This window comes from Verticillium nonalfalfae (genome assembly GCF_003724135.2).
Source record: "Verticillium nonalfalfae strain VnAa140/NRRL 66861 chromosome Unknown scaffold_19, whole genome shotgun sequence".
Taxonomy (NCBI): Eukaryota; Fungi; Ascomycota; class Sordariomycetes; order Glomerellales; family Plectosphaerellaceae; genus Verticillium; species Verticillium nonalfalfae.
In genome coordinates this window covers 143,775-171,160 of record NW_021167244.1, presented here as the reverse complement: position 1 = coordinate 171,160, position 27,386 = coordinate 143,775, and the positions used below count along the sequence as shown (strand labels likewise).

General features: G+C 56.5%; 11 protein-coding genes across 11 annotated transcripts; 5 read left to right on the top strand and 6 right to left on the bottom strand.

Moving 5' to 3' along the window:
* Nucleotides 1-34: 34 nt before the first annotated feature.
* On the bottom strand, nucleotides 35-754 carry D7B24_003246 (uncharacterized protein; the record flags this gene model as incomplete). Its single annotated transcript, XM_028637439.1, has 1 exon — nucleotides 35-754. The coding sequence occupies one exon, from the start codon at nucleotides 752-754 to the stop codon at nucleotides 35-37; it is 720 nt and encodes a 239-aa protein (XP_028497311.1).
* A 576-nt stretch (nucleotides 755-1,330) lies between these two features.
* On the bottom strand, nucleotides 1,331-3,008 carry D7B24_003245 (uncharacterized protein; the record flags this gene model as incomplete). Its single annotated transcript, XM_028637438.1, has 3 exons — nucleotides 1,331-1,787; nucleotides 1,849-2,600; nucleotides 2,961-3,008. 3 exons carry the CDS (start codon nucleotides 3,006-3,008, stop codon nucleotides 1,331-1,333), a joined length of 1,257 nt encoding a protein of 418 aa, XP_028497310.1.
* Nucleotides 3,009-3,170: 162 nt separating this feature from the next.
* On the top strand, nucleotides 3,171-5,147 carry D7B24_003244 (uncharacterized protein; the record flags this gene model as incomplete). The annotated part of the gene is made up of 7 exons (XM_028637437.1): nucleotides 3,171-3,344; nucleotides 3,399-3,621; nucleotides 3,690-3,775; nucleotides 3,824-4,305; nucleotides 4,372-4,433; nucleotides 4,506-4,929; nucleotides 4,994-5,147. The coding sequence occupies 7 exons, from the start codon at nucleotides 3,171-3,173 to the stop codon at nucleotides 5,145-5,147; spliced, it is 1,605 nt and encodes a 534-aa protein (XP_028497309.1).
* Nucleotides 5,148-6,205: 1,058 nt separating this feature from the next.
* On the top strand, nucleotides 6,206-7,509 carry D7B24_003243 (uncharacterized protein; the record flags this gene model as incomplete). The annotated part of the gene is made up of 5 exons (XM_028637436.1): nucleotides 6,206-6,653; nucleotides 6,720-6,849; nucleotides 6,909-6,914; nucleotides 6,974-7,012; nucleotides 7,113-7,509. 5 exons carry the CDS (start codon nucleotides 6,206-6,208, stop codon nucleotides 7,507-7,509), a joined length of 1,020 nt encoding a protein of 339 aa, XP_028497308.1.
* A 2,716-nt stretch (nucleotides 7,510-10,225) lies between these two features.
* On the top strand, nucleotides 10,226-12,268 carry D7B24_003242 (uncharacterized protein; the record flags this gene model as incomplete). Its single annotated transcript, XM_028637435.1, has 1 exon — nucleotides 10,226-12,268. The coding sequence occupies one exon, from the start codon at nucleotides 10,226-10,228 to the stop codon at nucleotides 12,266-12,268; it is 2,043 nt and encodes a 680-aa protein (XP_028497307.1).
* Nucleotides 12,269-12,895: 627 nt separating this feature from the next.
* Nucleotides 12,896-14,722, bottom strand: D7B24_003241 (uncharacterized protein; the record flags this gene model as incomplete). The annotated part of the gene is made up of 2 exons (XM_028637434.1): nucleotides 12,896-13,797; nucleotides 14,020-14,722. The coding sequence occupies 2 exons, from the start codon at nucleotides 14,720-14,722 to the stop codon at nucleotides 12,896-12,898; spliced, it is 1,605 nt and encodes a 534-aa protein (XP_028497306.1).
* Nucleotides 14,723-16,492: 1,770 nt separating this feature from the next.
* On the top strand, nucleotides 16,493-16,987 carry D7B24_003240 (uncharacterized protein; the record flags this gene model as incomplete). Its single annotated transcript, XM_028637433.1, has 1 exon — nucleotides 16,493-16,987. One exon carries the CDS (start codon nucleotides 16,493-16,495, stop codon nucleotides 16,985-16,987), a length of 495 nt encoding a protein of 164 aa, XP_028497305.1.
* A 368-nt stretch (nucleotides 16,988-17,355) lies between these two features.
* On the bottom strand, nucleotides 17,356-18,877 carry D7B24_003239 (uncharacterized protein; the record flags this gene model as incomplete). The annotated part of the gene is made up of 3 exons (XM_028637432.1): nucleotides 17,356-17,762; nucleotides 17,829-18,088; nucleotides 18,144-18,877. 3 exons carry the CDS (start codon nucleotides 18,875-18,877, stop codon nucleotides 17,356-17,358), a joined length of 1,401 nt encoding a protein of 466 aa, XP_028497304.1.
* A 1,331-nt stretch (nucleotides 18,878-20,208) lies between these two features.
* Nucleotides 20,209-21,897, bottom strand: D7B24_003238 (uncharacterized protein; the record flags this gene model as incomplete). The annotated part of the gene is made up of 1 exon (XM_028637431.1): nucleotides 20,209-21,897. One exon carries the CDS (start codon nucleotides 21,895-21,897, stop codon nucleotides 20,209-20,211), a length of 1,689 nt encoding a protein of 562 aa, XP_028497303.1.
* Nucleotides 21,898-23,201: 1,304 nt separating this feature from the next.
* Nucleotides 23,202-25,340, bottom strand: D7B24_003237 (uncharacterized protein; the record flags this gene model as incomplete). Its single annotated transcript, XM_028637430.1, has 3 exons — nucleotides 23,202-24,740; nucleotides 24,799-25,215; nucleotides 25,293-25,340. The coding sequence occupies 3 exons, from the start codon at nucleotides 25,338-25,340 to the stop codon at nucleotides 23,202-23,204; spliced, it is 2,004 nt and encodes a 667-aa protein (XP_028497302.1).
* Nucleotides 25,341-26,059: 719 nt separating this feature from the next.
* On the top strand, nucleotides 26,060-27,292 carry D7B24_003236 (uncharacterized protein; the record flags this gene model as incomplete). Its single annotated transcript, XM_028637429.1, has 3 exons — nucleotides 26,060-26,165; nucleotides 26,234-27,069; nucleotides 27,137-27,292. 3 exons carry the CDS (start codon nucleotides 26,060-26,062, stop codon nucleotides 27,290-27,292), a joined length of 1,098 nt encoding a protein of 365 aa, XP_028497301.1.
* Between the last annotated feature and the right edge of the window lie 94 nt (nucleotides 27,293-27,386).

Below are 27,386 nucleotides of genomic sequence, written 5' to 3'. Positions count from 1 at the left end.
ATCCAAGCAGCAGTCCAGGGAAAGTTGCTCGCGTTCATTCTTCATTGTTTTCTATCGTTTGCTTACTGTCGTCGCTCACCCTCTCCTGCTCAACCTTAGCCTGCGCCTCGTAGTCCTTCCACCGATACTCCTTCTCGATACCCAGTCTCCGTTGCGCCGTGTCGCACAGCTTCTCGTTTCCACACTCACAAACAGCCCCATGCCGCAACCACCGGTACGTAAGACTCCAACGTCCCTCCCTCGGCCTGGCTCCGCCGTCCGGCAGCGGATCCGTCTTCCGTGACCGAATGCCATGCGTCCAGTGCAGCCGCGCATCGCCGCGCATCTCCATCATGCTCCGCGGCAGCAGGTCGACGTCCGTCCTCTCCCCCGTCGCCCCGTCTCGGAACTGCATCGACACGGGCGCCCCCAGCGAGAGCGCGTACAGCTGGTCAAAGGCGCTGTGCGTGTCGACGTGCGGCGGGATGCCCGTGCCGGGCGCGTAGTACTGCAGGCACACCTGGTCCGGCGCGCGGGCCTCCGTGCGCGGCAGCAGCGGCGGCAGCCAGTCGGGGAACGGGATGTAGGCCGTCGCCTCGTCGATGCCGAACGTCTTGTAGGAAAATGTGTGCCCGTAGTGCAGGGCGAGGCGGCCCTTGCGGTCGGGCCACGTGAGCTGCGTCTGGAAGATGGAGAGCAGCGCGGCTTCGTGCTCGGGTGTGATGAAGTTTTGCTGCATGAATATGCCGGAGGGCTGTATGGGGAGTTCCTCCATCGCGGCTCGCCGGCTCGACTGATACTGATCTGGGGAGGACGTTTTGTGACCCCTGCTCTTCAACGTGGATGTTGCGAGACGCTCATTGCAAAAGTTGGTGCAATGTGTGGAGACTGGGAATGGAGTCAAAATCGAACAATGGAGAGAATTATCTTGACGGTTGAAGCGATCACGTGACAGCGCATACTATCAGAAATCGGTGGCCTGTCCGATGAAGAATGTCCTAAGTTATTCCTGTTGATGAATATGTAATGAAAAGCATTCATCCCCTCGTACGTAGTTTTTCAATGGTCGACCTGAGGTTTCATGGTGCTGTTGCACCCCTCCGTAATCGCACCTCAAGCCCGGCCCAGGAGTACTTCGGCACTCACAAAAGTGAGATGCCTTGCTTATTCAAAATTGGAGATCCCAAAAGAAATAAAAAAAAGAATTCACGAACATAGCATTTGACCGCCAACTGGACCCTGCGACATGGTCAAATCCAGACAACGAGGCAGGACTCGCTGATGAATCGTCTTAACACTGTTGCGCTTTCGGGATCCATGAACATGGACAGAGGGGGACATCAATCTAACTCTACAGATGGGCAGACGACGGAGGATTCCTTTCCTCAAACCACTGAACCTGTCGTCTGGGCCAGTCAATAATATCCTCCATCTCCTGATTGCCGGCAACCTGCTGGTCGATCAATTCGAACAAGTCATGCGACCACCCCTTCATAAACCAGAACCTCGGCTCCATCATCTTCCAAAACACGGAGAAATACGCAAGAAGGGCCAAGGCGTTCGGGTCGAAACTTTGTATATCCCCAAGGACCGTCTCGGGGACAACGTAGGCAAACATGATGAGCATACCGAATTCGGGGTCGGGACCAGCATTCTTCACGAAAACCACAAGCCTCTGGAGAGCCTGCATGGCCAAAGTGTACGCCCCTCGGGATTCCGGCAGAACATGCTGCTCCAGGAACTCGGACAGCTTGTCCAGCGCCCGAAAGACGTCTTCTGGGACCAGGGACCCTTCCGCCGGCTCTTCCCTATCGCCGAGCTGTCAGCGCACTTCCCTGGTTCATCGCGCCACCCGGTGTTCTAACTCACCATATGACCTCGCTCTCATCGTCGGGTCTCCATATGCTATGAAAAAGAGGGGCAAGATATGAATTTTTCAGAGTCGACTGGTAGCGCTCGAGAACGACTCGATGGCCGCGCACGAAGGCGAACACTTCGAAGATGTTGACGGCTTCTGACGACCCGGCCATCAGCCCCGCGACGGTATGCGAAGGTCGGAAGCACACATAGATCAGGACACAAGACGAGAAGCACATGAGCGGCTTCCAGTTCCCGGCATTGATGTTCGCGATGCCAGCCATGAACGTCGCCATGCCGAGACCCTGGTGGTAGGCCGCGAGGTCGAGGTACTGTTCCCGCCGCTCCGAAGACCCACTCGACAGGGCTGCCTTGTGAAGCGCGGCCAAGGACAACAGGCCGTGCATGACGAAGGGGTGGTCGTATCCGATCTGCGGGAACCGGCAGCGCCAGATGTGGCGCACATCCAAGCGAAAGCTCAGCGTGTGGGCCGTGCTGATGGTGAAGTGGTGCATGAGCTCCAGGCCCGAAAGCGCCCACATGTCGTCGCTCGACGCCGGCAGCGGCGTCGGCATGAAGAGCGGCGTCGAAGGAGGGTCGTGGAGACTCTCCGGCGTGCAGTACTCCGGGTCGGGAAGCGAATGGTTCAGCCTCGGGTCCACCGGCAACGCGAGCTCGGGGGTCGTCCAGGTCTTGTCGTCGACGAAAGAGCAGCGCACGCCATGGCGATGACAATTCCTACAGAAGGGCCGAGATTCATCGCACTGCAAAAGCCATCAGATGTGGCAGCGGCACGATGGAAGCTGGACAAGTGTTACCTTGACTTTTCTTCTTTTGCAATGGGCGCAGCCGAAGCGAGACTTGGTATGAGGTCGACGCAATGGCATGGTTCGGGTTCGGACGTCAAATACGAGAGGTCGGGTTCGGAGTTGAATCTGAATCACTGGGATCGCAAAACGAATCTTGAGAGAGATGGATAAGTAGGCGGAAATCGCCAGAAGAGTCTGCAGAGCACGACACCTTCCGACCTTCCGACAAAACTCTTCTTATCCTCATTCACACCGAGAACGTCCGCCGCTGCTGGCTAATGCGACTCGCGGCTTTGAGGCGGAGGCCGATCGTACCTGGTAAACGAGGTGCGAATCCGAACCCGCGCGTACCAAAGACGGCATTGGTGTTGGTGCTGAGCGTGTCGATCGACTCGGTGGAGCTTTGCGTCAGTCGTATTATTCGGGTTCTCGTGTGTATACGAGCCAGTGAACCCTTTCCGGGCAGTGCCGCGGTCCCGATAGAGAAGATGAATAAAAATCGAAACACACCCCGCAAACCTGTCAATGCCGTTCCTTTTCTACATCTATGCAGGGCTTCGAGATTCTTCTAGCATTCGAATTCTACGAGCGGTGGAGCCAGGCTCAGAAATGGAAGCTAAACACGTTTGGTCTACTGAAGGTCCGTCATCAACAATAACCCTTCCATGGGTCCCAGTTGTTGGGGTCATAGCGGGTACGGTAAGTCAACTGATGCTTCAGCTGCCATTGGCGAGGGACTCATACCCCGCATAGGTTCTTCTTTATGTTATTTTCACCGGAGTTTATAACATCTGGTTTCATCCGCTCCGGGCATACCCTGGCCCCTGGTGGCTCGTCGCCAATCGACTGCCGTACACCTTGTCCGTCTTGCGGGGCACCGCAACTCGGCGGGCAAAGGCTCTGCATGAGCAGTACGGCCATGTTGTCCGTATCAATCCCGACACCCTGTCGTTCACTTCTGGAGATGCATGGCGTGGTGCGTGGCGTCCCTCCTACGCTTGAGACCCTAACCCAATCGACGTAGTCGTTAACCCAGCTCGTTAGATATCTACGGCTCTCAGTCGAGATGCAACCCGGGCATACCGAAAGATCCCTACTTTTACATGCAACATCCAGGCCCAGCCAACATTGTTCGTTGATCCTTCTTACATACCAGTTTCTTCCTAACCTTCTGACAGTCAACCCTCAACGACGACGACCATCATCGTCTCCGGCGTGTCCAGCTCAACGCCTTCTCTCCGAAGGCGTTGGCGTCTCATGAGGTGCACGTCCGGCATCATGCTTTAGACTTGGTCTCTCAGCTCAGGTCCAGCGCTGATGCGAAGACAGTCGTCGACATCTTTCTGCGACTTGAGCTTCTCGTAACAGACATCATCAGCAAACTTGTACTAGGCGAGTCGTTTTTCCTGCTCGAGAAGAACGACCCTCAGCCTGGGCATTTTGGTGTCTTCTCGGTCCTGAAGAATCACACGTACGCCCGCGAAATGATGCACTGGCCTAGTATTTTCAGACAGGCCGTTGTCAGATTCATGACCAAGAAACCAGCGACACCAAATCATACAATGTGGATGACTGGGAAAGCGACACAGAAGCGGTTCCAACGCGCCGGTGACGAGTATGATTACATCTCGTGCATGCAAAGGGGCAGCTCCAAGCTAAGGTTCGTTGTGGCCATCGGATTGCGAATACCCTCTTCTCCGGTGTGCACTCACTGATCGATCGCCAGAATGTCGGAGGACGAAATAAGAGGTTCGACCACAGCATTCATCATTGCTGGCAGCGAAACAAGTATGAAAATGCCCCGACTCCTCTGAATTTCTCATTAGTCGCATGGAGTCGTTCCCTGACTCGTGACTGCAGCTGCGACGGCCATAGCTGCAACCATGTACCTGCTATGCAAGAACCCACGGGTATACAGCGCCCTCACCCACTCGATACGCTCTGACTTTCCTCTGGAATCAGACATGACCATGGCCAGACTTGCCCAGCATGAGCAGCTGAACAATGTCCTGCAAGAGGCGCTCCGCTTGTATCCCCCAGCGCCGGACAATCTCTTCCGACGAACCGCCGACAACGCCAGTCTGGTGATGGGAGAGATTTTGCCACCAGACACGAGCGTCACGATGAACGTATGGGCTGCCCATACATCTGCTCTCAATTTCCATCGCCCGGATGAAATGCTGCCCAACAGATGGTCAAGTCCGCGCCCAAAGGAGTTCGAAGGTGATGATAGGGGGGTTTTCAACCCTTTTGGAGTTGGCCCCAAAGACTGTTTGGGCAAAGGGTGAGTGAGGTTGATGGCCCGCCGATTGGCGCGACCAAGAATAGCGACGTTGACACTACTGCAGACTGGCGTGGATGGAAATGCGCATCGTAGTGGCATACCTTGTGTGGCACTTTCAATTTGAACTCACGCCCGAAAGCGAAGCTTGGATGGATGGTCAGAAGGTCTTCATGTTCTGGGAAAAGCCACCACTGAGGGTCAAAGTGATGACGAGGTAGGAAGAGGAGGACGTAGCTATACACACCAAGAGGGAGAGAAGCTAGGCACTCAGTCCAAACAAGCTTCATTCCACGAGTCATTTGAGCACTGCATCTTCAGCTCTATGCAGTGTTGGGGCCAGCATGCTTCGCTTGACCGTGACTGTGGCCTACCAGTCCACGAAATAAGCCTCGTTGTCCATATCAAGTGTCGGAGCCATGTACCCCGCCGTGGTTTCATGCAAGGGGGTGGCTTGGCGATTCAGAGTCTTCATTGGTGGCAATTGGGAATAATGTCCTTCTCAACGACACCACAAGACATCGTCTAGCGAATGGCAAATCCCCGGTATTGCCACGCGGGGTACTGTAGTGTTGAAACATGGGGTGCGGCCTGCAATAACCAGTCTAGATGAAAAGCTGTGCCCGCCACATGGAGTTCTCGCGGGGTTATTGCCTGTGGCTGTGATTAAAGGACCATCTTCAGACCATAATTTGACGTTGCCGCCAACAGGCCGATCGATCTGCATGGTCGTCTGCATATGTAGTGCTACCTTCCTCCGGGAGCCTCAATACATGGGTTATTTTCCACAAATCGGATCGTGACATATGAAGCACCTTAACCCTGATAAACTTGTCCAGCCATCACTAGTAATCATTTCCCCCTCAAAAAGTTAGCGGGCGATGGCCTTGTGTCCAGTGCAGTAGAAACATGGCTTCTGCCGGTGAATCGTACCAAACAGGTTCATAGTCTGTGATGTTACAACATCATTTGGAGGCGAAACAAGGGTCAGCTAGACGCAGCCACGGCTCAGCCATTCCATCTTGTCGCGACAGGACTGGTGGAAATCTTAGCCAACTTGATTTTCCCTAATTGCGTCCATGTCGAAGCTGAGAATAGTCATATTGTGCTTCCGAACTTCTCTTTACGTCTGCGCCGGGCATCTGACTGTCTGAACAGCGCAAGTATATAGTTCGAACGTCTCCGTGCTGAATGTTAATGTTTCAAAGCTTTTTTAACACCATCCTGCAGTGAAACCGAGGACAAAGCAATCTGTAGCCTCTGATACAACTCCGGCAAAATGCGCTCGACAATCATCTTGGCCCTCATCCCCGCGGCCCTTGGCTGCCTGAATGCCAACACGAACAGTTGCGCCAGTTTCATCAAGTCAAACGCCGCCACGGCTTCGGCTTTCTGTGCGACTTTCACGCAGAGCAAGGTCACGGCCACCTCGGCACTCCCGGCCTGGGCCACGCACTGCTCTCGGAAGCCTAGTCTTATCTCCGCCGAGTGCTCGTGCCACTACACGGCCGGCGGCGGCGGCGGCGGCCCGACCGCCACGGCCGTCCCGACCACCCCGACCACGACGCTGCGCACGAGCACCACGACCGCAGGTGGCGGTGGGGTTGTGACACCCCCCGCAGGAGTGGTCACGGCTTTGCCCCAGTCCTCTGGTGCTGTGTCATCCTCGGCAGCTATCACGGTAACTGCGTCTTTCGACGGCGGCATGAAGAATTACGACCGCTCGCGTGAGTGATGACCTTCGTGAGCTAGCAGATTGAGGTAATTTGGTCCGCTAATCATCGTGTGAAAAGCCCGAGTTTGTGCCGACCAGAGCGAGACGGGTGAGAAGGATGCCATGTTTGTGCTCGAGGCTGGTGCTACGCTCTCGAACGTGATCATCGGTCCCAACCAGGCCGAGGGTGTGCACTGCAAGGGCCCTTGGTAAGTGACTATCCCGCAACAATCCTCATCCGAAGTCTTCTTGGCTAACCTGCGCCCAGCACCTTGTGAGTCACCTGAGACTCGCCCCTGACAGCTTCCAGACTCTGTGATCTAACATGAGCAGGATCAACGTGTGGTGGCAGGATGTTTGCGAGGACGCCCTGTAAGCTGCCCGGCCCCCTTTTTTTCTCCCTCATCCCCCCCTCCCACCCCCCCTTTTTCCTGCCGCGGTGGACATTGAGCTAATATGAAATCTCTCGCAGGACGATCAAGCAGTCCAGCGGTACCTCATACGTAATTGGTGGCGGCGCCTTCAAGGCAGCCGATAAGATCTTCCAGTTCAACGGGTTCGGAACGCTCGACATCAAAAACTTCTACGCCAACGACTACGGAAAGGTCGTCCGAAGCTGTGGCAACTGCAGCAACAACGGTGGCGCTAGGCATGTGATCATGAACAACGTCATCGCCAAAGACGGCGGTGTCCTCTGCGGCATCAACACGAACTATGGTGACACTTGCACGATTAACAACAGTTGCCAAGACGGTAACAAGACGTGTGACAAGTATACCGGGAACAACTCGGGCAAGGAGCCCAGCAAGATCGGGTCCGGCCCCGACAGCACCTATTGCAAGGTCAACGCCTTCTCGACCACGTGCTAGGCCGAGCCCCCGAGGGTCCCAAGTCTGGAGTTGCCGGCACGGAATGTGGGAGGACGAACGGTGGTGTGAGCTGGGGCTGGAACGGTGGGTTGATGGAGAGAGTCCGCTTGTGGGCTTTCTCTAGTTACTCTTGGCGTGAATAGTCGCCGAGGGAGATGCCGATTGTTTTGCAAAAGGGAAACGTCAGGTTGCGGAGTTGAAGCTTAGCCGCCGACTTGCCATGTAACCTGCTTGGTAATTGCTCCACGTTAGATCGAGATTTGGGGTTGTGGGTGAGCAAGGAGCGACATTGATGGTTGCCACTACCGAGTGCGAGACTTGAAATTGAAATGATGGAGAATGCATTAGCGCACATGTCACGTCGCCTTGCGCCGAGTCGTGTTTCTGTAGTCGGTCTTAGTTGAGTCGAGTTGCTTGAGTCGTGGCAACGTGTCAGATCACAGTAGTGTCGTCTGACATTGCCCTCCCGCTCTAGTGAGCACCGAGGATCGCAAGTTTGGCCTATCGTGGGCTGAATATTGAACCGGAGCTAGCGCACCCATTCTCAAGTTCATTTTCACCGCAATTTGATGACCAGGTGTGAGTTGTCACATGTTCGGCCCCTGTACGGCGGGATCATCTCCCGGCTGCATTGGCTCACACTTTGAGAAGATTACTTACACACAATCTGTCCGACTGAAAAGCCCAGCTCAGCCCTGTTGCTGTCTGATCTATACCCCAAGGTGGGTAGCCTGGAAACTTGATGCGTGATCAGGTAACGTTGTAACATCGAAGAAGGGCCGCTCCACGCCCTCGTCGCAAGCCCCCTCCCCCCCACGTCGCACATGGCGCAACGGTGGCCAAGGGGGTGGCTTGATGTGGGTGGCAAGGTGACGACAGCAAGGGGCACAATCCCATGCCTCGTGAACCAAACCCATATAGGCAAAAGGCGTGTATCTGCCGCGTGCTTCTGGGTATGTGCAGAGGTAGGCCGCCGCACGCTAGGTGCCTTTGTCAAGAGGGCTACCCCTAGACAAGTCTGCGGGCCACGGAACAGCGCTCATTGTATTCAGGTTTGCTAGCCTTATCCCCAGATTCTCGATCTTCCGAAGAGTCCAGTGCGCGGCCGGAAGCAGTTAGTAAATCGTGGTGTCGCAGAAAGGTGCCGTGCCACCGAGTGCCTCGTAAGGTGATGCGAAGCCTGGAAAATGAGTCTAACGGGCCCTAAGACCCCTAACTCACCCTCCTTACCCTACCTTCGGGCCAACGACGGGCGCTTTGCGACGCTACCAGACTCCCAGATTGCCGTGTGCATACCCGAAAGCCTGGTTTTGCGGTGCGGAACCAAGGCCGAACACCGAGATGAGAGATTCCTGGTGGCATCTCATTCCTCGACCATGTGGCCCCAGAGAGGGACATAAGGTTCGACGCTGCTTGCTGTAGCGCTGCCTAGTCCCATCAAACCTTTCCCACTGGAGAAATTGCCGAGGCAGGTCATGGCACTAACGGCCACACATAAGACAATGGCTTGGCACCTTGAAATGGCCCTATGATGGCAAAAGCACGGTAGCCTTTTGTACGAGGCGCCGTTGCGGTCTCGACTCTTCTCGTGATCGGCTGGGGGGGGGGGTTGCACAACTCTTGAGGCTCGTGAGGGAGGCTAGCAAGCATCGACCGCCGGCCCTGGGTGCCCACTTCGGGAACGGGAATATGTGGCCTTCGGCCGGAGGCCCACATGGACGTTGTTGGGCAAGAAAGGGGCCGTTCTGCGAGCAAAGCGGATCTAGATCCGGTCAAGTGAGTGTAAATGGAACACTGGAACGGAACCCATCTCCAACCAGGGCCCCGGAAACATCCCACCCTCGTCTTCCCTCCACCGTCCACGGTTCATTGTCCGCTGGCCCCTCCCCTGCCCTGATCCGCCCCGAGAGTGGCCAGTATGATGACGTAGCGCGGCAGAGGCGAAGAGGGTGCCAACGGCGGCAGGACGATCGAGGATGGCGAGAAAAGAACGCACGTCTGTGGCAAGAACCGTAGAGAACAGGAGATCCCTCAGCTGGAAGAGACACACGAATCCTCTCCCGTGTCTCGGGTCTCAACGATGGGGTGCATTCCAGCTTCGGAGGCTTCACCGAAACTGGCCTCTCACCGAAAGGTTGGGTTTAGGCGTTGACAGGCTTAAAGTTCTCCCTGGGCAGAAATTCTGCGGTCTGATTACTAAAGACTATTCACGATTCAGGACATCCCATTGGGACGGCTTGTGCTGATTATCCAGTCGGCCAAGCCCAACGAGGCGTAGCGGACCCTGGATTTCTGCCCTCGCGAACACAATGCTCCCCCCCACTGTTTTCACTCCTTAAATCAAGGGTTCCTCACGCGTCTGGAGCTGATGAATGGAGAGAGGCCCGCCCCTGTCTGCGGTGTTGAACCAAAACGAGGAACGAGCCAGACCCGGATCGACGCTGACGCTGCTGGCATCTGTTCTTCTCTTTGCATGGTCTGCCGTCTCGCCTGGGGTCGTGACGTTTCCAACCCGTCATGTTTTCTTTCTGATACCTTAAAGTCGACAAGAACAACCGAAACGCTTCTTTACTTCCATTTGTTCGGCCTGTCAAATCTATACTCGCTTCCACTCCATATCCTTTCGGCTGCTTTCTCCACCCCACTCGAACTGCCTGTCCTGTCTGTCCCTCACTTACAAGAGATGGGGGCATGACTCTTGGCAGCTTTACGCGACATGACAACGCCTGAACAATCGGATTCTCTGCGTGAGAGTCTGAGTCGAGTCATTATGGACCACCTGGCGGAACTTGACTGGGGCGCCATGGGCTTGCTGTCGAACCCTGTACTGAGAGTTGAGGCGTTTCTCCAGGACGGTGATGCTCTCCCAGCCACCAACCCTGGTCCGTCGAACATGAACCCCGTCGTTTCTGTGAGTCCATGGCTCCGAACTTCCGCGATGGCGGTAACACCACGCCGCCTGGACAAACCAGCCGAGCTGATGTTTCCTTCCTCTCAGAAAACGGTAGATCTGTCAGGGTACATGTCGCCGATGGTTCATACGCCCAGCTCACATGCAGCTACCATGATGTCGGAGCACGTTCCGTCACCGACATCCTTTAGCCACCACCCGCCAGATCACACCGCTCACATGGATCAAATGATCATGCGACACAGGACGTCTCCTCCTATCCCCGTCCCCGGTTCTGTTCCCCTTGACGACTACAGTGCGGCAGCCAACGATTTCCGAAGAAAGGGAACCGGCGGGCTACGCCTCGCGCGTCCAGCCGACGGACCTGCTGTGCAGCATGGTCCTGACAGCCAACGACAGATGCAGATAGCCAACAACTTCCCCAAGCGAGCCAAGGTGCAATCTGATTCAGTCGTCTTTGTCCCGCAACAGTCTTCACTCGACAAGTTCGTCGTCAGCATATGGGATCAGATCCACGGCGGCATCAATCTGGAACCTCAGAGCCTCCTCGAGCAATGGCAACTAACAGCCAGCGCCGCGACGGCAACCATTAACAACGGTGGCAGACCGCCAGGACCGGGCCAGCCAGACCTCGGCCTGCTCTCGCCACCCCCTACAACTACAGACCCCTCCTTGGCGACGCTCGACACGGCCACCTTTAATCGCAGCAACCTGTTCTGCCGCAAGGTGACGCAGGCCAGCCGTGCGTGTCGCGCCATCGAGGTCATCGTCCAGGCCCGCTGGATCGAGCATTTTGATGCCCACGTCGAGGTTCTCGCCATCACAAGTCCGGCCCTCTCGCCGACGAAGCGCCGCAAGGCCGCTCTTCTCGAAGCCTGCGCCGATTTTGGATGGTCCGAGAAGGAGCTCCGCAACAAGATGGCCATCTGGCGCGGCTACAAAGAGATCAAAGACGCTGGAGGCTGGGCGGCTCTCGTGTTTGCCGGCATGGGCCTCTACCGCTTTTGCAAATACCGCGTCGGCTTTACGCCCGAGTCCATGGCCCGCTTGCGCGCTCTGCGACCGCGCATCGAAGTGGCCGCTGACACATTACACCCGACCTGGCGGCAGCTACTCATGATCGTGGGCGAGTCACCGCAGCGGAGGTTCTGCGGCCACCCGCACGACTGGGTGGTGCGCCAGGACGGTTCAGACCCAGTGCCGCTGAGGAGCACATATCTCGAGCACGACCCCTTTTTCAGCTTCGAGCACCTCGACGGCAGCGTCGTTGATGCCAATGCCTGGGGACCCGAAGACGACCCACGCTGGATACCGCCCGTGAGCGCCGCGGCGTCGCTAACGGGCCAGCACGTCTGCCACTCGTGCGGTCAGGAGCAGAGCGAAGAGCCCAAGGTCAACTCGTGTTACTGTTTTCCGAGCCTCTTTGGCTCAGGCAGACGGAGTCCGTGTCCTGTACAGGTTTTCAGGACAACCGATGGGCGGAACAACGGGCTGCTAGCGCTGTGCGCCTTTGAGAGGGGGGCAGCCATTGGCGAGTTCGTCGGCCTCGTGACAAAAGACCTTCAGAATCTCGATGTCATGGACAGTTCGACGGGCGTCAGAGGCTATCAGATATGGCAGGGACGGCAGGGCAACTATACGCGGTTTACGAACCACAGCTGCAAGGCCAACGCCCAGTTCCAGCACTTTGTCTGGATGAGCACGCAGAGGATTATACTCGTGAGCAAGGGGATCGAAGCTGGGCATGAGATTACGGTTGACTACTCGGGCAGCTACTGGAGAGGCCTTGACAAGGACTGCCTCTGTGGGGAGGCTTGCTGTCGATATAAAAACAGCAGCCATGTTTGATGAAGCAAGCGTACACGAGCATTCACGCAGGTAAATCATATGTCTTTTCTTCTTTCCCTTTTCCCCCTTCCTGGTCTCCCACATGTTCCCACATGTTCTTCAACAGCGCATTTTATTCTCTTCTGGACAGGGGGTTTAGGCGAAGGCATATTCATGTTTCATCTTTTAATGTAGCGCTTTATTTAGGAGGATACAGGGCCGGAGAGGAAAGAGGAGACCATGATAATGATAGCGAAACGGCCTGTCTCCTTGAGTGGTCCACGGGGCATGAAGTCTGCCCCATGTCACAAAGTGTATTCCTATTTCGAAATGAAAGGAAAAGGCGGTGTTCTCGATCTGCATGGATGGTCACACATTCTGTCAAACACAAACACACACATCCGCATACATCCTTTCCCACACATACACGCACACATGCGTATGCAGGCTGCTATTAAAAGTAACATGTACCGCTTTTCAGAGTACAAGGCCAAGAATAAAGACTGAAATCCAGAATCCGCCACAGTTCGGGGGCGGAGCCCAACCAATTACACAAGGATCAAGGGGAATTCAAGCCTTCGCCCCCCCCCCCCCCTTCTCCTCGAGGACCCCTTCTCCCTTAACCGGAACTCCAGGCAGACGCGCTTCTTAATACGCCTTCTTTGTCTCATCATCGAGCGTGGCTTCGGGTACATGGGTTGCGGCCACGCCTTCCGGCCCGCTCAGCGACTTACCCATGACCGCATTGGGCTCGTCGTCCGAGCCGTCCTGCGCGACAGGCGGGCCGGTGAAGTTCTTCCTAGCGTAGGCGAGATACCACACGGCACTGATGAGAGCGAACCCAGCAAAGACGACACTAGCGTAATTCATGGACGAGGCCGTGACGGGAATGGCGACAGGCATGGAGAAGATGACCACAGCAAAGACGATCCACAGCACGGATATGCCGTTGATCAGGTAGCCGAAGCGGCCGAGCGGGTAGGGCGAGCGGGCGACGACCTTGCGGCCGCGGATCATGTTGACGAGCACGGGGACACAGTACGACGTCGACAGACAAATGGTGGCGACGCCGGTGAACGAGTTGAAGGCGGCCGAGGAGCCGAAGAAGATGAGGCCCAGGACGCAATCGACGACGGTGGAGAGGGCCAGGGCCCACAGCGGCACGTCGAGCTTCTTGTTGACCTTCATCCAGAGGCGGTAGCCGGGGATAGCGCCATCGCGCGCAAAGGCGTAGGTGCAGCGCGAGGCGGCAGTTAGGGCGCCTACGCCTGCGAAGAAGAGGATGCCCAGGATGAGGAACAGGAGGCAGAAACCACCCGCCTTGGAGCCTGTAACAGTGGTGAAGAGGAGACCAATGGGCTGGCCGTTGGCGACGCCAAGAAGCATCTCAATGTCGGGCAGCACAAATAGCAGCGGCACAAGGTAGAAGATACCTGTGATACCCGCTGCAACGACGGACAAGACAATGGCTTTCGGCACCTGGCTCTCAGGGTGCTGGACCTCTTCACACATGGCAGCGACCATGCCATAGCCTGTAAGGGTGTATGCAGCTAAGGAAAGATGTATCAGTACGGACAGAGTCAGAACCGGACAATGACCAGGGGTAGAGAGAGAGAGGGAGAAAGGGGGGGTCGGTTGGAAGTTACAGCGGGCCAAGCGGCTAAGTGGCCAAGCGGTCAAGGGAGGCTGCACAAATATCCAAGGCGACCCGGAACAAAGAAGAAGGGAGCACCAGACAAAAACATAACAGGGAAGAGAGGGTGGCCACATACGCTGGAGCAAGCCTACGAAAAAGGACCATCCAGAGGGCCAGCCGCTGGCAGATGGATCGTAGTGAGTGAAGACAAACTCGGCGGATCTGCGCTGATCTGCCGTCGCTAAGAGGGTGACCAGGATGATGACCACGCTGGCGCCAGTCCAGTAAATGCAGACCTTGTTGATCAGGTCCAGATGCCTAGAGCCGAATGCATTGACCAGGGCGCAGACGAGCATGACCGCCCAGAAGGCGAGGACGGTTTGCCACTCGTTGGGCACGAAATCCTCATCAAAGATAGAGATGGCGCTGAGCACAAGCTGGGCGCCGGAGAAGTTGATCGACAGCGTGACGGTCCAATTGCCCACGAGGGTCAGCCATCCGTCAATGAAGCTGACGATCGGCGCCCACTCCGGGGTGCTCAGCATGGCCGACCAGTAGTAGACGCCGCCAGCGGTCGGGTAAACGGCGCAAATCTCGGCCAGGGACGCAGCAATGCAGCATGAGATGAGTGAGACGAGGACCCAACCCCAGAGCACGCTGACGGACTGGCCGGTGGTGAGGGTGATGTACATGGTCGTTGACAGGCCAAAGGGCACCGCCATGATGGCGAAGGACATGCCCAGGATGCTCATCATGCTGAGGTTGCGCGGCAGCTCGCTGGTGTACCCCAGGCGCTGGAGAGCCTTTTCGGCGCTGGGGGCATTGCGATCGGGCTCCATGATGTTGCGATATGGCGGGGGCCCTCAACTCGGTGTTCTAGAATGACCTGATTGAGTGGGATTGCGCTGCGCGCCGTGAAGGATTCTGTGGTTGGGCCGGGGGATTGAGAATGCGCGATATGACTGCCGGCATGAACTCTGAGCTACTTGGGGAGGCCGTCGTAGCTTAAGCCTCGCGCAGGGCCAAGACGGGAGACAAGGTCAGCGGTGCGCGGTGCGTCCGCCGGATGAAAGGTTCCTTGCGTCGGAAAAAGCGTGTGAGTTGCGTTTTTGAGTGTGTGTGTGTGTGTGTATGTGTGACAAAACGCGGCAGAAGCAACAGAAATGGTTTGCAATGGCACGCGCTCGAGATTTGACCCAAATTAGCAGAATACAGCCACGAGGTTCGTCCAGTCTAGAAGAACCATGGGGGAAGAATCCACCACGCGGGGGGAGACACGTCTCACGAGACCCCTTCTCGATGGCCCAGACCTGTTACTACCGATAACAGTAACGCCCAGTACGTCATGTATCGCGAGGGGAAGAAGCGAGGAGAGCGCAAGTACACCAGTAGAGCCAGGGGAAGCGATTCAGCTCCCTCCCTTGTTGGTATCGCGGTCAACTCCCCAACCAATGGCTGCTGTCATGATGGGCGAGGACGGGGTAATACAGCGGAGCGGAACCAATTGCAGAACACTATCTAGTGACGATTGGGATTAGAGCTGGACGGGGTCGCCGAGTTGCCGAATGTCGGCCGACTATCGTGCTTATCGTCTATCTACCCTGCACGTTGAGATCCTGGGGAACCTCGGGGGGAAATTGGAGTCGCACCATTTCCTGATAAGGAGAGATGTGTTGCCTGAAACGCCGAGATAGGAGAGCCCTCACCTCTGTCGTGTGGGTGATTCTCAGCGGCCTGGCTATGGGACCATTGGCTATGGGACCATTGATACAAGGCGAGAGCCAAGTCATGATTTGATGAGCTGTCTCTGACGGCGATAAGGGGGTTCGGTCACTGACTCGGGGACGTGCCATCGGGCATCAAGACGCGTAGGCGAGGGACCAAGATGCATCAACTCCAGAAACACGGGGTTTCACTCAATAGCAATAAGATTCATAAGTAAGGTAGGATAGCCGAGACAGGCGAGATGAAACACATGGATATGAGGGTTCCTTTTCTGGAAGGTCTGAACGCCATCGATTAGGCTCTCCACTAATATCTGAGGGTGAGCCTCAAAAATGTTGGCGGGCCCTTCACTTGCGATGCATACCATGTGCCAAGGCTGCTGTGCCCCTAGTTTTACGGCTAAGATGAAGCTACATTAGGTACCTTAGGTAACCAAACAACCAGGTATTCCAGGCCTGTGCTCATGTTTGTTCACCAGTCGCTCAGCCTTGATGCATACCCAGCTTAGAGTAGGAGTTGGCAGTTTGATAAGAGAGCCTAACTAGCAATAACCGTCCTTGGCGATGGGCTTTCAAGACCGTACTGATGGTCCCAAAGCTAACCCCGTGCCACCTCCAAGGCGCCAAAGTGCCGCCTGAGGCCATGCTAAGTGCGGCTTCACAGCCCTGCCGCGCCACCGCCCGCAGCTTGACACCTGACCTGATGAGAAGGCCAAGCAAAAGCATGCCATGCAGGGGGAGGGAGCCGTTTCCTGTTATTTCTGCGTCTTACTTAATGGCGTCACATCCAAAACCCCGCAATTCGAACGGGATCACCCCGCGATATGTCCACGCTCAAACAAACACCACGATCGCCTTGAGCCTCCACGAACACCCCCCACCAACATGGATCAGCACGACAACCACAGCGAGGCGCCTCCGCCGTATCCGGGACACCCGTCCGAGCTGCACAGCCATCGCGACGCGCACGACACAAATCCAGCAGACCCCGCGCCGGCTTACGAACCGTTGGTGGACAGGGCTAGCGACGGGCCGCTGGCTGAGGACAGCAATGACCGCCACGGCGTTCAGCCAGGCGCGCGGGCCGTCCCAACGTCTCAGCCATCGCCTTCGCGTGCGAGAGCATCATCCTCCACATCGCCGCCGCCTTTCCCCTCACCGGTCACAGCAGAGGCCTCCTCCTCACGCAACCCCTTTACCTACCTCAGGGACAAGAAGCGCGAGCGCGAAGCGACCAAGAAGGTCGATTTTTACGAGAAGCACTACGGGTTCGTGCCCAAGAACGTGCTGACGGAAGCGGAGTGGAAACGGATCAGGAAGGAGGCGGTCAAGGTCAAGGTACCCGTGAAGATGCGATCAAAGGGCTACCATTACTGGTGAACCGTCTGATCAGGGAGGGGGAGGGAAGAGGGGCGTAGGGGCTGCAGAAGACCGGTCTGCAAACCGGAAATTGCCGCCACAAATTTGGTCCGACGTACATTCAGTACAAGCAAGCCATGATGAGACCCACGCGTACATGACGATACCTAGATACCACACATAGCGAATCGATTCAGATGATGCTTCCCATTTTGAAATAGAGTCTTCTTGCTGCCTGCTGCCTGCTGCCTGCTGCCCAATATTGGTTGGGTATCCCGAAGTGAAGACTGATTTCCGTAATCCGGGATCACTGGCTCTGAACCTGACCACCAATCAACCACTCATTACGCCACGACACACCCTTGCGCGCAGAGGCAAGGGAAGGTGGTTTATATTGTCGCCGATCGCAAACCCATGTGCGTAACCTGGTCTGCGGAAAGTCTCACACTTCGCATCACGTCGAGGTGATAGTCCGTGATCCGCGCCACCGCCTCGGCAAAGGCATTGCAGTTTGCATGTCTGGCGCGAACACGTACCGAGGCCCCGTACTGAAGTCTGTGGACAAGGTCCCGCACGGTACCCTTGTATGCGGCTGGCCTGTCAAGACAGTTGAGGTCGGGGTTTTGAAGAAGGAACTGAACGAAAGCGCCGAGAATGACTCTGGCGCAGTTTTCTTGTCTCTCCGTGTTGCAGCCTTGCACTGTGCAGCTCAAGCTGTGGCAAAGCTTGCTCTGCATCTCCAAAAGGAGTTTGAAGACCATTGCAACAATATCGGCTCGCATCCGTATGATCCTGTCTGCGTGGCATAGTTTAGCTGATGTCGTCAGAGGACAGAGTTGCACGGTTCCTTCCCTAGACTTACCGATCATGCCCATCATCCGTCCGTTGTATCTGTGATTCGTGAGAACTAAATCAGAGGGACCGACGACTTCTCCGTAATTGCCAAGACCAGAGTCATTGATGAGGGTCCTTGCTGCGCAGAGAAAAAGCTGCTTATCACCGAGCTCCCAGGAGATGAGGATCACACGATCGCTGTCTGGGACGATGCTCATGACTGTCAATGATTCTCCAGCGCCGTGGTCGTGACGTTCTGCAGCGTAAAGACTGACGCCTTCGTGCTCACTGTGCAAAATGTCCGGTCAGCTGAGTCACGTTTTTGCACGGAACGGTCACTTACAGCTTCAAAGCCTGTGATTGTGTTTGTGCCAAACGAGCAGATGGAAACATGTCCTCAGAAACGCCATCGAAGGTTTCATTCCCATGAGAAGGGCCACCTACCTCCGCAACTGCCTCCAACTCGCGGCGCGAGCGTTTGCGCTTCCTTGGAGAAACTGCCGCTTGCCGCTCGCGAGGCTCATCCTGTGGCGAATGGATCGTATCACGGATGCTATCCAGCCAGGCGGGTGCAAACATGGCAACCACGGGGCCCATCTCAAAAGAGCTTAAAGTGCTCGCAATCTGGTAGAGAAGATTCGGAGAGGCCGTCCCGGGGACATGTTCGTATTCGAAGTGGCAAGCGTGCAAAAGCACCTTCATGGCGGCGGGATCGATCGCAGGGAGCACAAGGCAGGGCTTGCCAGCCGTGGCGGGACCTGGCAGGATCTTGTCCCACTCTGCCGAAGTCGAAGCAAGCACGCCGGCGTTGAACTCGAAAGAACGTGTGGCGTCGCCTTCACCGACGATGATGCAGACATCGGCTCTTTCCTTGATACCAATGATGACGGCCTCGGGACGGGCGTTGGATGGCCTCGAGGGTGGGCTGTCTTCGAATTTAACTTCAGGTTCTTCAGGGCCTTCGTCGTCTGTACATATCTGTGATCCCTTGCTCGAGCTCTTGGGGGACGCTTTTGTATAGGTGTCATGCGGCGGTAACATGGCTGGTCCAGACTTGGGACTTTGAGAGCGAGACATGTTGTATTGTCTGCGTGTACACCTTAGAGAGTAGAGGCTCTTCTTTGTCGAGCCGGTGTTATGTCAAGGACCGCAACAAGTTTCGACACGTCATTAGCGCAAAATTGGTGAAGTAGAAAAGAAAGGTCGTGCCACCTAACACGTCTGTGTGTTGTGCGTTGATATGTTGATGGTTGCATAAAACCTTTGCTGAGTTTCCGTATCGGTGGAAGGAAGGTGCATGCCATAGTTTCAAGAGATTGGTTGCTGGTAGAAATACGACAGTGAATGTGAATGGCTGTCGTGGAAGGTGTTCGTTGGTACGTTACCCTGCCCACATACTCTGATTATCTTCGTGCTAACAGACTCAACAATAAAACAACACTTTGTTATAGCTGGCATCATCTCTAGTGCAGTAGCATCTCTATCAGTATGACTTTCTACTTCATAAAGCGGGAAGGAAGGAGAGTAGCTTGGGTGTTCAGTGACGTGCTCCCTCTTCAGTCTGTGTAACGTTCATAATCATTCCGAACAGGCCTTGGCCATGACGGCGGCACAAAAGCCGCCCAGTTCCAAGCTGAAGCCTTAATATCCCGGAAACGCCATTGATCCTTTCTCGAACATGATAGTAAACCATACGACTCCAAAGTTGGGATTGTCTTCGCCAGTCATGCTTAAGTGTCAGATTACGTCTTCGAGATGATGATATACTCAACGCTACTCTTCATCCCACGTAGGCAAAAACGCGCCCGTGCTTGTTCTTTGGCCATTAAAATAGCCATGCTCAAGTTTTCCGCCAGCTTATTGGATTCATTCCGAGCCATTCGATTAAGGGGGGCAGGTTGGTCTGCTTGATGGTGATTCGGTTCTTTCAGTTCCTGTGGCGTCGGCGCCTCCATTTCTGGTGTATTGGCTATCTGCATGTCAGAGGAGGAGGAGTCTGAGTGTTGCTGGTTGTGTGAACATGTGCTGCCTATGCTCGGGTTCTGGGTTTTGGCTTCGGTACGATTGTAGTGTCGCGAGCGCCTCGCCTTAGCAATACAACCGGATTTACCCGTTAGTACCCCTGTCCGCCCAGGTTTTGGTGTTAAGGGGGAAGAGCTCCTGATCGTGGTTGCAAGAGCCGTGGCTCTCTCGCTATCCCCCAACTTCTGGGCGATTGCGTCTTGGAGAGCGAAGTACGAAGCATATCAGTTAAAAGCCAATTCAACTCGTCGCAAGACATGACCGCGTCATAGCGCACAGAGGCCCGGCAAATTCATGTGATATTACTACATCTGACTCCAACCCCTCCAGAGACGTCCGAGTAAAACAAGCCACCCCGAACTCCAGGTACCAGGCAACATGTCCAACTACGTACACTTGGTGATATACATGACGGCAGGAGCAGGCGGCGGGTGCGCGTCCTCGCCAGTAGCCGGTGCAGGCGTGATAGCAGCGGCAACGCCGGCCGCCGGCGTAGGCGTAGTCTTGGCGGGAAGCGCGGCCGCCTTGCCGAGGAGGATGCCGTTGAAGGCATCAGCAGCAGCCTGGTTCTGGGTGGCAGCGACGGCGGCGGCGCTGGCCTGGGCGCACGTGGCCTGGATGGCGGCGGGCGCCTTGCACGAGTCGCTGAGGCGCTGGCAGATGAAGCCGGCGATAATGCCGACCTTTTGAGCGGAGCCGTGGCCAAAGTCCTTGAGGTTGTTGGGGATGAAGGCCGACTCCTTGCGACCGTCGAGACCGGCGGCGAACTTGATGCTAGGGTCCGTGCAGGTGCCAAAGTTGCCGGCGGCAGGTGTGGCCTGGCGGCGCTCGCGGAGGAAGCGCTTGCTGAGGGAGCTGGCAGCGTGACACTGGGTGTTCTGAGTGTCGCACTGGCCGACACCGCCGGTCAGCTTGCCCGTGTTGGCGGCGTTGGCGCAGGCGTTGTGCTGAATGTCACACGAGCGGCCAAGGGCGGCACCGGCACCGGTAAAGGTGTTGCCGTTGACGGAGAAGGGGCGGTCACCGGTACCCTTGATGACGGGAGGGGCGACGCCGCCGAGGGTGCCAGTGAAGGTTTGAATGTTGTTGCCGGCCGGGGTAGTCGGGACGTCAGTGGCGGGGACGGTCTTGGTGATGACGGTGCAGCTCCGGGTGGTAGTCGTAGTGGGCTTCACAGGCTCGCACTCATCGTCGCCCGGTGCGTAAGCGGCTGGCTTCGCAACGGCGTTGCCAGCGCCGGGAGCTGAGGCGAGAGGTGTGACGTTAGGCTTCGCAGCAGCCGGGCCGGCAGGAGCAGGGGCGCCGGCCGCAGCGGCGACGGGAAGACCAGCAAAGTCAATGTGGGTGGCCTTGAGCTGGCCGGTGCCCGTGAAGGCCGGGACGACACCTTGAACGGCGGCCTTGATCTCGTCAGGGGTAGCATCGAGGAGAAGGAGGCGCTGGGTGAAAATGCAGCCGACGGGGTCATTGGCGCTGTCGCAGGACTTGCCGGCGGCGGTCCTGTCATTGAGGTCTCCGGCGACAAAGGTGCCACTCTCAAGCGCGAGGAGTGGATCGCCGCCGATGAGGGCCAGCTGCTTGGCCAGAGCCAGGGCAATGGCCTTGTTGCCTGCGAGGGCGCCAGGACCGGCGGCATCCTGGTGCTGGGCGAACGCGCCGATTTCAGGGTTGACGGGCTTGTCAGTGCAAGCGGCACTGACGCCGCCAACAGAGCCGGTGTTGCGCTCGAGGGCCTGGTAGACGAGGGCAGCGGACATGCCGCGAATGTCTCCCACCTTTTTGGCGTTGGTGAAGGCCTGGTCAGCAGTCTCCTGCTTGAGGCATGCCAGGTTGGTGACCTTGCCGGCGCCCTTGGAAGCGGCAGCGTCACCGAGGAGGCCGAAGACAGGATCGGCAATGCCCTTGGGGTTGTTGAGGTTGAGAAACTCGCGGGTGATCGTCAGGAAGATCTCGTGAGAGTGCTCCTGGGGGACCTGGCGCTTGACGATGTTGCTTCGGGGGCTGTGCGCAAGCGGCTGCGCAGGGCTCGCAGAAGCCATGCCAAGGAGGCCGAGGGTGACGAGTTCAAACTTCATTTTTGTTGATGGTGAATCGGCGACAAAGCAAAAGTCAGGGGTACGTTGTCTCTATGAGATGGTAATGAGTGGTAAGTAGATGAAGTGAAGGACCGTCCGAATGCAGTCAAGGTAAAATACTCAAGAATAGGTGCACTGAGGCACAGAATGGAAGATTTCACAGAACCCGTGAGAGAAAGCCGGGGAAAAAGAAAAGAGAGTAGTATCTCAGAGAATGTTGGACGATGATGCGATGTGTGACCAGAGTGAAGACCAGACGAAGAGGACCGGGAGATCAGCATGATTATATAGTGGAAAGACAAGGATGAAGTAGATCGGATCACTTGGCAAATTGCTTGATTCCTCAAGACCCATACCCTTTGTCCCCCCTTTGCCCCTCGTGTGTCGGTATGCTTCGATATCTTGGTATCAGTGCTGCGCCAGGCGTTCATCGTGGTTGTCCCTGGGGCTCCTCTTCGGATGCTACGCAGCCGTGGGCATGTTGTAGGTACATGTATGCCTGGGCGCTTGTACTCGGCTCTCGGCAGTGACGGCTGGAAAGTGACCAAATGGAAGTATAGCAGGCCACCCAGCTATGCGGGATGGCTTTTCACAAAGGCCCCCGGGAAGTATCGAATATGGCATCTGACAGGTAGTGCACGTCAGGGACACCCTTTGTGGACCTTGAACCTTCGGGAGGGTGACATGGAAGTGAAAATCTGGGTTAGGCGAGGATTCGAGACCGCGCAGCGTGCCGAAAGGAGATTGCGGGCTGCTCGAGTCAGCGACCCTCAGGCTGCGCATCAGTGCCGTGCAACAGGCATTTTCTTTGCTCTGCGGCGACTTGAGATGGTAGGTGAGAAGGATTGAGCGCGATCGAGGGGCCACGCGGCTGGGTCGTCGTTGATGGGCGAGGTGGTGTCGAGTGGAAGTTGAGGCGAAGATCAGACAAGGCGAGCGTCATGAGGGTTTGGGCCAGGGTCCCTCAGGCTGAGCCCCACCCATCTGATGCCAAGAGCGTCTCCGCCAGTCACACGCTCGTATTCCCCAGGGATAGCCCTGGCTCTGTCCACGTGATATCGACCTGTGCCTGGCCGACTCTGAAACTCCATTACCACCCTCACACTCTTTGTCTTTCCAGGTCTTTGTGCGACCAAGTCACCAACCACCAGCGACTGTCCACCGCCGCCCGTCTTTCACTGCCATCCCTTGTCGTCTCAACTCTCCATGTGGCGTTTTGAAGATCAATCTGAGAGATCAACACCATCACCCGTCCATACTTCATGCTCGACGGCTACACAGCATGTTTCCCCCCAGTCATTCTTTCATTTGTCACCATTGATCAGCACACTGCAATTGCGCTCCTGCGTCGACACGGCCACGTCCAACGCCGGGTTCCCTTCGAAAAAGTTGACCGGCTTCAGCCCGACAATCATCTTCTCGCACGGCATGACGGGCCAGTCCTCAATCCGTGGATTGTGCGTCGACCCGAACGTGTGCCACATCACAATATCTTGGTTTCGAACCGACGACCTGGCCTCGTCATGACGCCTCGCCGCAATCCACGAAGCGATCCCTTCGCCGCCGAGCGACTGCATCGTGTGCCTGCCTGCCGGAAACAGCTCCTCGTCGTCATGCCGAGTCACCCACACCGCGTGCGCCGCGTACTCGGACCGTCGCGCGTGGTACGACGTGGGGTGTGCCAGGAGCAGTTGGCTGTAGCATGGCAGCAGCTTGAAGCCGATGGGCGTGCCCGTGATGGTGTTTTTCTTCGCCTCGTTGACGATCTTGAAGACGCGGTTCGTGTGAAAATCGAGATCGAGACCTGTCTCCTTTTCGATGACCTGTGACGTTGTCGTGTACCCGACGCCAAAGGGGTTATGGTCCTCGCCGGACGCGTCCTCCTCCTCCTCGAAGGCCATGGCGTGCGATTCCTCGACGACTAGCGAGTTTGCGTGTCCGCCGATCGCTGGGTCGATTCGCAGGCAGAAGAGGTGCTGATGGTACGGTGCAAGTGTGCCCGGCGCCACGATGGTCCCGTACGGCACCGTGTCGCCGATGTTGATCGGCGCCGTCGACATGATGCCTGTTGCGCGCACCTCGTAGAATAGCGACGCGTCCTGCTGAAAGTAGAACAGGAATAGGTACTCGTAGTTGCTCACGGTAATGATGGTCTGCAGCACAAGCACCCTCGACCGCGTCACGACGGCGTTGCCCGTGCGAAAATTGGTGTGCTTCCACAGAATGCCGTCGTCAATCTCGTGGCAGCAGACAACGTTGGGCATCCGCAGCGGCTCGCCCGCCGCCGTTGTCAGCCAGCCGTCAAAGTACCGGATATGCCCGAGACAGTCGCAGCCGAGGCCCAGGTTGTTGGCGTTGACGCCGGCGCCGTCGTTGCCGAGGTCAAAGGCTGCCTTGCGCGGGTACGGCGCCCGGGGGTCCGCGTACGGCACAAACATCTCGGCGAGCGAGAGACGGTAAAAGAGGCTGCGGCCGTCGTAGCGCACGTCGTGCAGCGTCATGCACTCGCGGTAGTTGAAGCCGATGCGCATTGTCCACTTTTCCCACGTAATGAGGTTGCCCGCGGTGCTGAACGATGGGCCTTCAGGCTGCGAAATGTGGTACGGCTTGGTCGTCGTTCTGTGGCTCGTGAGCAGGTCGGGGTGGTACTCGCTCTTTTCGGCGTCGACGATTTTCCGCTCGTCGAATTCCGCCTGACGCGTGTGCATCTTGTCCCCGGCTGCCGATGGCAAGCGGTAGACGCTCGTGACCTTGAGGTCGGGCGACACCTCGGCGCAAATGTCGAGCGGGTAGGCGTAGTAGTTGGCCTCTGGGTGGTCCGACAGACGCATGTAGAACCAACCCTGTCGTCTGTCTTTAGCATATGTCATTCTAGGAATGAAGCGATGTATTTGATCTCACCATGGTCCACCGTTCCTTCATGTCCTTGACGCCGTCGGTGGCGTACGCCCACGGCTCAACTACCACCGTGGCGCCCTCGGGCAGCTTCAGCGATTCAATCTCCCGCTGGACCTGCTCGTCTGCGAGACAGGCGTCGCCGACCTGCTTCATAAAGTCCGTGTCGATGTAGGAGTGCCGTCCATGAAGCTCCTTGGTCGAGGCCACAGCCTGCTGGTCGAGGTCGACAATGATCTCGTGGAGGACCTTCTCAATGAAGACCTGCACTCTGGCCTGTCTGGGTGGCCGTGCGCCGGAACCAGTGCTGCATTGTTCGTCGTCAAGGAAGACGACCATGGCCTTCTTCGGGGGTTCGGCAAGCGAGATGGCTCGGAAGAACAACTTGTCAGCCGGCCATGACTTTTTCAAAATATTGGTCGTCTACAGGGCGCAGGGCGAAAATGGTCAGGATTCATGTGTCATTTGGGTGGCCATCGTCTGGGGAAGGAAACACACACCTCGATGATCTCACTCGGAGTCAGCGGATCAAAGGGATGAATCGACATGGTAGATATGATGAACAGTTCCGTCGGGCTGAATGTAATAAAGCCGATGCACGATGGTGCGTTCTTCGATGAGCGCGTTGATTCTCGCTGTCGAATTGCCTCAGCAAGCACGGACTAGTGAGGGCCAGCCTGAACCCCTCCGGCAACTCGATGATGAAGCCCCGTTTAGCGAGGCTCGATTGGGTCATGTGTCCCGGCTAACTGCGGCCAACCCCGCGCCGTCCTCGGAGCAGACCCATCCCCGAAGAGTAGGTGGAGCCGGACATGGAGCACCGCGCTCGGCATCAGTCTGCTAAGGTGAGGTTTTGGCGATGACCGTCTCCGTATCGGACAGGGAGCCTCATGGGTCTCGCCGAACAAGGGCGAGCATGCTATGTGCTTCCGTGTCGCTGGCGGTCGTCGTACAGACTGCGTAACAACATGACTCCGACATCGGTCTCCACAATCGGTCGGACCGGCACGTTGGTCTGCTCGGAAACCGAAACTCACACCGACGTGACGACCATCGTGAGTCAACAGAATCCTTTTCACCATGATTCGCCGAAAGGACGAAGGGAAAACAGGGGTATATCAAGCGGCTTGATGCAATTATTAATAGTTGTTGTCGGAGCGCCAAGAGACAGTCTCTCGTCGATGTCCGTCGCTCACACCATTTCAAATCCGACTCTCTTGTGAACATTCTTTTCGAGCTCAAACGAAACAATTACACCAAACGCAGCATGAGTGTCGAAAATGGGCAGCGAGCTAAGCCCCGTGTGGCTGTTCTATATCAGAACACGGAGCCTCCCGTCATCGACGGGACACGGAAGCCTATGAAGCCTGGTGGTAGGCACTGTGCCTAACTTGGTCACCTGAGATAACTGGAGGCCTAAAGCATATTAACAGAATCACAGGCTACCAGGATTCCGGAGCAGACATTGGATATGCCCTGAGTCTCTCAGATGAGGTTGAGGTCATCACTCAGTCCTCTGACCCAGTCCCTGAACAGCACGCTGGATGGTGCTTCCCTGACACCGAAGAAGGAATTTTGCAGGCCATTGAGCGTGGTGCCACTCATCTTTGGGCTAACACGATTCTGTTTGCCTCGCATCCAATTCAAGCATCTACCAAGGTCGGCAAGCACCAGAATTACCTGCGTGTCGTTGGTCAGGGCCCTTTGCTCGTCGAGAAGTACGACAACAAGGACTACGTCAATGGCCTCCTTCGCCGACTCGGGGGCTTCACCATGCCGCGGGCATGGTCGCTACCGTCGGGCCCTATCACCCTCAGCGACATTGATGATTGCATCTATCCCCTCGTTGTCAAGCCCGCCCGAGGCCGCGGCAGCTACGGCGTCAAAATCTGCAAAGACGCTTCGGAGCTCATCTCGCATGCTGAATCGCTGAGGTCTGAGGGTCTCAACCTGGTCATGGTTGAAGAATATCTCGCTGGCGAGGAAGCGACAGTCACAGTCATGCCGCCGAGCCTTGACAGGCTGGGCTACCTGGCCCTGCCGGTTGTCACGCGCTTCAACCACCAGGATGGTATCGCTCCGTACAATGGCACTGTTGCCGTTTCCACGAACTCGAGGGCTGTTGTCGGGTCAGACGACCCGGCATATGAGGTAATCTCTAGGGAGTGCGAGAATGTCGCACGAGCTCTTGGTGTTACGGGCCCAATCCGGATTGACGTCAGACGCTACGGCCCTTCGGACCCGAGATTTGTGATATTCGACGTCAACATGAAACCTGTGAGTCCACAGAACACCATTACCGCTGGAAGTCTGGATTGGTAGTGCCCCTGGCTAACATCTGTAGAACATGACCGGCCCCGGCCGGCCGGGCCGAGAGGATCAGGCGTGCTTATCTCTTCTAGCAGCAGGCGGCCTAGGCTGGGACTATCAACGCTTGCTGAAAGAGATACTTGGCACAGCCGTCCTTTTGACAAAGCACCGGTCACTCCATCCTCAGTGAGCAGAGAAGTTCTGAGATCTGCTACACCGATGGCTTTGAGTATTTCACAAGTAGTTCAGTCGATTTTATATTTCGATCTCTGCCTAATCTATTT